This window comes from Rhinopithecus bieti, unplaced genomic scaffold, assembly GCF_001698545.2.
Source record: "Rhinopithecus bieti isolate Rb0 unplaced genomic scaffold, ASM169854v2 scaffold_26504, whole genome shotgun sequence".
NCBI lineage: Eukaryota > Metazoa > Chordata > Mammalia > Primates > Cercopithecidae > Rhinopithecus > Rhinopithecus bieti.
The window spans coordinates 343,894-351,941 of record NW_016812891.1 but is presented as its reverse complement, the minus strand read 5'-3'; the positions used below and the strand labels follow the sequence as shown (position 1 = coordinate 351,941).

Genomic DNA, 8,048 nt, shown 5'->3' with positions numbered 1-8,048 from the left:
ATCTTTAAAATTTAAATTAAAAAAACACGACAGTGAATGCCAGGCTTTTACCCAGCAGATTCACAGTAATTCCTATAGGAATCCATTTTAAAAAGGGGTGAGAGTGAAATGATTTATATGTTAATTTGTTTCACGGTAAGAACCATTTTACTATATACTACATCTTATTTTATACCTTAAATATACACGATAAAAATTTATTTTTTTAATAAAGGGGTGAGAAAATGTTATCAGAAATGGAGAATAATTTATGTAATTATTGTAATGTAATTAATACATTATTACAATGTAATGTAATAATTATGTAATTACTGTAATGACTTGAAGTGAAGGGTAGAAATGTTCACCTCCCAGCGCCTTTTCAACACAGTTTTGTTTAGTACCCACATGGAACTCTTTATTTTACTGCTGGGGCATATGAAGTCTGTTCCTTAAACATTAGTTTCCATCATTTTGGGGACTTCGGTGTTATCAGTAGTGATTATGGTATATTTACTTTTAGTTACCAAACTTACGTGCTAGTCATTATGTTTGTGTTGTCCAACTTTGACACTTGTCCTACAGCTAAAATAAAAAATAATCATTTTTGAAAAATATTTTTTAAAATATGAAACTGTAGGCTGGGCACAGTGGCTCACGCCTGTAATCCCAGCACTCTGGGAGACCAAGGCAGGCGGATCACGAGGTCCAGAGATCGAGAACATCCTGGCCAACATGGTGAAACCCCGTCTCTACTAAAAGTGCAAAAATTAGCTGACCGTGGTGGCATGTGCCTGTAATCCCTACTCGAGAGTGAGGCAGGAGAATCACTTGAACCAGGGAGTCAGAGGTTGCAATGAGCTGAGATCACACTCCTGCACTCCAGCCTGGTGACAGAGTAAGACTCTGTCTCAAAAAAAAAAGAAACTGTGTATTCAGTATGGAAAATTTAGGTAGTATGAAAGAAGAAGAAATAAAAATTACACCATTTTTCCATGTAGTAACAGCCACCATAATATTTTGATGTGTTTTCTATTTTCTTTTTTTAAAAGTATAGTTTTTAGTTTGTTGTTTTGTGAAGTGTGATCTTATTGTAGTCACAGTATTATGGACATTTTTCACTTAACATTATATTGTAAACATTTTCCAAATGAGTTTCTTGAATATTTTAATCGCTGCATATGTTGCATCATGTATATATTATTGGACAGAAAGATTGTGATTTTGCCACTATAGATAGTATGTATATTATTATGTATGTTAAGAAGATATTAGCATTTTCTTCTTAAAGCATTTCTTGTATTTTGGAGTTTGTCCTTATAGCCCTAGAAGTAGGATTACTGAAAAATATAAGACTGTTGTTACATATTAGGAGATTTTTTTCCTAGTGAATTATAGCAATTACCATGCTGCTGACAGTATGTAAGAAAACTGAATTCACCACACCTCACCATTTTTTATTCTTGACCTTATTATGATTTCTCTATCCTTAGTATTAGAGTTGGATATGGTCACTTAGTATGTGTATTCATTTCCTTCAACAGCATTAATTCTGTTTCTGATTTTTCACATTGCCAAGAGTGGATGCAGGGACAGTGCTGGATGCTGGTTATGGAGTTAACTAGTAGGGGCTAAAGTCTTTTCATATAAAGGAGACAGGGTAGCCCTAATGCTCTTCCTTCAGCTTCAGATCTGAAAACATGAATCTAGTTAGTGGAGTTTTATGTAGAGAATGATGGGGACATTTGAGGAATCATGCCCTAAGAGAAGTGATTGAAAAAACTATGAATTATCTTTATATCCATAATAAAGTTAACATGAAGAAGTAGAATTATTTCATGTTGCTGTAGTAAGCAGAAATAGTATCAAGGGATTAGGGAAAGAGGTTTCACTTAATATTTACAGCTTTTGGAAATGAAACCAGACTGTTTTCATTAGTGATTTCCCACATATTCATACATTGGTAACATTTAAGCCATGTATCCTGTGGGCTCTGCCAACTTCTAAGTTATGTCAGTGTTAATCCCTACCATGGAATGGGAAGAAAGAATTAGATAATTTACCTCAGTTGGTATTTTTTTTAATGTTTAAGGGATTTGAGAGTACGAAGATTCGTTTGAATTGACTCATTTTGCTAAACTACAAATACTGGAGAATATAGGAAGAAGCTATGAATAATATCCTGGGACATAGTATTTGAAATGATAGATTACTTTATTGTTTTTATTCATATGTGGTAATAATGGAAAATTTACTTTAAGATTAGGAGAGGAAAGGAATCTGAAAAGTTTGTTTCATCTCCTTGAAGGACAGAAGGCTTCATGGGGCATTAAAATAAAACAAAAAATACCTTCTCTCCCTAAGATTAATGGTACCTTTCAAAGGAAATTAAGTAGTCATACACCTGTGAGGAAAAGCATATTGAGACTAAAGATAGAGTGTACCTGCATAAAATAGAGGGAGCAGGGAAGATAGAAATGGACATTTTTGAGACTCCAAAAGGGACTTTATCTAGGACATGGAGTTAAATATTTTAGTAATTGCTCTTTGAAACGAAACAGTTGTTCTAAAATATGTTGTTTATAGGGAGATTGGTGGACGGCTCCTCATGGTAGAAACTCGACTTGCAAATGATCTGGCTGAGTTTGAGGGAGATTTTTCCTTGGAAGGACTTCGTCTTTGGAAAACAGCATTCTCAGCAATGACTCAGAATCCAAGGCCAGGGTCACCCCTTCGCAGTGGCCAAGGAGTTGTCAATAAAGGGTCAAGTAATAGCCCTAAGATGGTTGAAGATAAAAAAATTGTGATTATGCCTTGCAAATGTGCCCCAAGTCGACAACTGGTTCAAGTGTGGCTTCAAGCCAAAGAACAATATGAACGTTCCAAGAAACTGCCTAAAACCAAGCCAACTGGAGTTGTAAAATCTGCTGAGAACTTTAGCTCTTCAGTTAACCCAGATGACAAACCTGTAGTGCCTCCAAAAATGGATGTAAGTCCACGTATACTCCCCACTACAGCACATACCAAGGAGGATGTTAATTCTCAGATTGCTTTACAAGCACCAACCACGGGATGTAGTCAAACTGCAAGTGAAAGTCAGATGCTGCCACCAGTTGCCTCTTCAAGTGATCCTGAAAAAGATGAAGATGATGATAACTATTACAATAATTATAGCTCCCCTGATTCTCCTGTAATTCCCCCTTGGCAACAACCAGTATCCCCAGATTCCAAAGCATTAAATGGAGATGATAGACCCTCATCACCAGTAGAGGAGCTGCCTTCATTGGCTGTTGAGAACTTCTTAAAACCAATAAAAGATAGTATACAAAAAAGCCCCTGCAGTGAGCCTCAAGAGCCTCTAGTGATATCTCCAATTAATGCTAGGCCAAGAACTGAGAAATGTGAATCACTTTGCCTTCATAGTACACCAATCATACAGAGAAAATTTCTGGAAAGGCTTCCTGAAGCAACTGGCCTTAGCCCATTATCAACAGGTAAGTGTACACATAACAGGAAGTCTCCATAATTGTTCTTCAGAAATAGAAATGAAGATAACATTAGACTGAAATGAAAATCAGAGCTTTTTAAATGAAGGTATAGCTCAGCAAATATTTTTTGTCATGTCTTAGAAAGTCGTCACATGACAACTCTCTGCTGTGTAATCTACTTATATTTGCTTCCATCCTGTCTTCCTTGTGGGTGAAATACAGGAGCCCTCTCAAAAGGCTTATCTTCTCAACCTGACTTTCCCATTGGCTTTTATACATATCCAGGTCTCCCACATTTTAAAACAGAAACAAAAACCCTGCCTTGACATCACGTCTCCAGCCAGCTTTTACTCTTTCTCCTCCCCTTCAAAGCCAAATTTCTTAAAAGATTTATCTAATTTGACAACTCCAGTTATTTACCTCCTACTCATTTCTCAGCCCACTCTAAACTGAATTCTGCCCCTGTCATTCTACATTATAGCTCTTATAAAGAATCCCAATAAACTTATAGCTAAAACCAGTAGATGTTCCTGAGTCTTATCATATGTCCTCTAAGCAGCCATTTTCTCATTGACCCTACCTTCCTTCTTGGAGCTGCTTCTCCACTTGGCCTTCCTCCTACTTCTCTGTTTTTTCCCAATTGATTTTCTCATTATTCTCAGTTGTCATCTAAACGTTGGAGTTTATTAAGGCTTGATCTTAAGTCTTCTTTATATCTTTCTCTAAATGATCTAATTCCTGTCCTCAGGATTACTACAGATAACTTGCAAATTTATATTTCCAGTTCAGACCTCTCTTTTAAGCTCCAGAACACTATGTCCAACTACCTATCTGACATTTCCACTTGAATGCTAAATGGCACCTCAAGATTAGTATTTTAAAAACCAATTCATGATCTCACTGCATACATTCACCACTACTTCCCCAACATACTTATATATACATGCCTCCACATAAAAACCCATCTGGCCTTCTTTCAGTTTTCCTTATTTCAATAAATAGTGCCATCATCTCTCAGTTACACAAGTAAGAAACATAGAATTTATTTTTAATACTCACCTCATTCCCTCACTACCCACCTTGTAGTTTCTAGTCCCTATCCAAGCCTTATCACTTGTTTATCTCCTAAGTAAACCAGATCTATTTACTTTATTGTACTTCTTCCACCACAACCTTAGGCCGTACTGTCATCATCTCTTGTCTGGGCTCCTGCACCAGCCATTTTATCTAAGTAATTTCCAATTCTTTTGCACAGTAATCAGGGAAAAATCCCCACTCTATTCCTAGTTAGTTACTACTCTCTTCAGATTTTACATCCAGGAAAACTTCCCTAATCTCCTTGACCACATAAAAATTCCCAATTGTATTCCCCTTTGTTATATTAATGCAGTTATAAATTTATTTTTCTAGTTTGTTTGATGAATGTCTGATTCTCTCTCTAGACCCCGTGAGGGCACAGATTATGTCTTTTCTTCCTCATCATAGGTACTTGATAAGTAAGTGAATAAATGATTTAAACAGTTCTGTAGGTTAATGACCGGGGTATAAAACTCAGTAATTAAAATATAAACGTATTTAAAATACAAAATGTTAAAATGTTATTTTGGTGGGTATCAGAGGTTTGAATTTCATTTTTAAATCATGAAATTTTGGGGGGAATTCATAGGACAGCACCCACAAGTGATACTTAAGTTTTGAAACAGCAAAAGGTTTTTTAAAAACCAGAAGCAGGTAATTTTGATATACATGTTAAATATGAAATTTCTTTCTACAGAACCAAAAACACAGAAGTTGAGTAATAAGAAAGGAAGTAATACTGACACTCTTAGAAGAGTACTCTTAACACAAGCAAAGGTAACTATACTAAACATTTTTAAAGATCAGTGGAAGATCCAGTCTTATTCCTAGATTTCAGTTAGATAATTGATAACTTTGTCTCAATTAAAAAATTTTTGTTACTTAAATTTTCGCCATCATTATTTGCATATCTTTGAAGGACAACCAAAAAATGTTGCCTTTTTTTGTTAGTTTTTTTTTTTTTGCCCTGTTGGGGATCTAAAAGATTCTTATTATGTACGAATACAATATATTACAGAGGAAACGCCGGCCGTGATCTATCGGACTAGCCAAATGATGGATTATGAGGATACAAATACATTACACTGATACTGCAAAATCAGATACATTCAAGACAGCAGAGTCAAGTTAAGTGATTTTTGATCCCACCAAAATACATATATCCTTTTTCTCTCTGGTTTATTACTTTTTTAAAATATAACCTTATTGATTTGTTTTAAAATTTATTTTACTAGTGCAAGAAAAGCAACATTATTTACTACTGAAACTCTGGAAAGTCGCGCCCCCGATCCGATATTTTGTATTCAAATACTAAAAATATGACAAAACTTAGAATATATATGGTTATATGAAAGAAGTATACATATAGACAGATGCCATCCTTGGAAATAATATGCTATAAAGTCACTTATATTATTTGGCACTTCTTATAGAAGTGTCGTTAACTTACTAAAATATATTTTCAGTATTTCTTTGAGGATTTATAAAACTTTTAAACTTTCATTTGATAAAATAGTATTGAATTACAGCGTAGCATATATGTAAAAATACTTTTATCAGTGTCGTTGTGAATAACACTTTGGGGGAACAGTTATAGATTTAGAAATCAGAAAAAAAAAATTTTTGTGAGGAAAGGAAAGATGCCATTTTTTTCTGAATCTTTCAAGATTATTTACATTGTTTTATTTAATTCATCTTTCAGACACATGTTGTATTAGGGTAAAATACAAATCAATATTTCAAATCTTTTTCAAACTTTAGCCAAAGTAGTTGGAAATATATTGATTGCTTGCTTGTCTTACTTTCAAGAAAGGTCAAGATAAATGTCCATGTGGTATAAATCTCAACTCCCTACAAAACTATTATTTTCAGTATTGGGGGCTTCTGAATTGAGAGATAATGGTTTACTTATATTTCCACATATATCCAGTTCTGATATCTTTGTTAGCATGAAAGTAACATTAATAAATACAGTTTCTCCCTGAATTTAGAGATGATATTAGTTTACCATTTATTACCAAACACATAAAGCATATTATGTGGGAATAAGTAATCAAAAGAAAAATGATTGCTCACCTATCTTTTTCTGGCTGTGTGTGTGTGTGTGTTTTTTTTTTATAGAATCAATTTGCAGCAGTAAATACCCCACAGAAAGAAACTTCTCAGATTGATGGACCATCTTTAAACAATACTTACGGTTTCAAAGTCAGCATACAAAACTTACAGGAGGCAAAAGCTTTACATGAGGTAAAACTGCAACAGTAAGGACACATACATTGTGTTCAATTTAACTCCTCTTTTATTCTATAAAACAAGTATGGAATTTTTTTAACGAGGAAGGAATATATTGAATTCTATCCTATTAATCTTCATCTTGTTCTCATTTTCTTACTGTTTTGTATATTTACATGTTTATGTACAATAGAGAAACTTAAAGAATTTAAGTTGCTGAGACTGCTTTGTGATTTCATATCTTTCACAAATCTCATAACTGAAATTCAGCTTATGGACATTAAAATAAGAAAAGATTTTTGGGAGGTGAAGGTGGGACGATCCCTTGAGTCGAGGAGTTTAAGACTATCCTGGGCTACGTAAGAAGACCCTGTCTCTACCAAAAAATAAAAATAAATTTAGACATGCACCTATAGTCTCAGCTATTTGGGAGGCTGAGGTGGGAGGATCACTTGACCCTGGGAGTTCAAGGCTGCAGTGAGCTGTGATTGCGCCACTATACTCCAACCCAGGCTACAGACAGAGCAAGACTGTCTCTTTGGGGAGAAACAAAAAAAGACTGTATTTTGGGGATTATTATATTAAGATGTTATATCACATCTGAAATGTGATATTTATTTGTATTTTCTGTTTGATTGGCTCAGTGGATTAAAGCTTGCTACAAAAGAGGATAAATTCATTCATTCACATACTCTCTATATAACCCAGCTATCTTCACAGCACAGGCTGTCTGCCAAAGACTAGGACTTTGCAAAAATATACATCAGCCACAGTATGCATTGGAAAGAATATGTGAATGGGTCACTGTAAATTTATTTGTATGCAGAAAACAAACTCAAAGCACATATCTGACTGGCAGTAAGGTAGAAATCGGAGTGTATTTTCATTGTTTACACTTGTGCTGTCATATGGTAGCCGCTAGCAGCATGGATATTGAGAACTTAAAATTTGGCTTATACAACTGAAGAACTGAATTTTAAACTTTATTTAATTTTAATTTAGATTTTAAAACATAGTTGACTCAAAGTATGTTTGGAACAACTTAGGTATGTAATACTATTTTTTACTCTAAGTTTTATGAAAATAAGTATAGATCAAGTATTTCTGTAGAAAATTTAGCATGCACAGTGAGATACTAGAAGGGTAAAATACATACTGATTTCAAAGACTTCGTGGAAAGAATAAAATATTTTATTAGTAATTTTTATGTTGATTATATGTTGAAAGAATAATATTTTAAATATATTGGATCAAAGTGTTTTAAATTAATTT

General features: G+C 34.1%; 1 protein-coding gene across 1 annotated transcript in view; it reads left to right on the top strand.

The window, feature by feature from the left end:
• The window catches only part of REV3L (REV3 like, DNA directed polymerase zeta catalytic subunit), a 189,596-nt gene that overhangs the window by 113,074 nt on the left and 68,474 nt on the right, over nt 1-8,048 (top strand). The window contains 3 exon segments of the mRNA XM_017847095.1: nt 2,566-3,473; nt 5,242-5,321; nt 6,666-6,791. Of these exon segments, the coding sequence (XP_017702584.1) occupies nt 2,566-3,473; nt 5,242-5,321; nt 6,666-6,791 (1,114 nt within the window).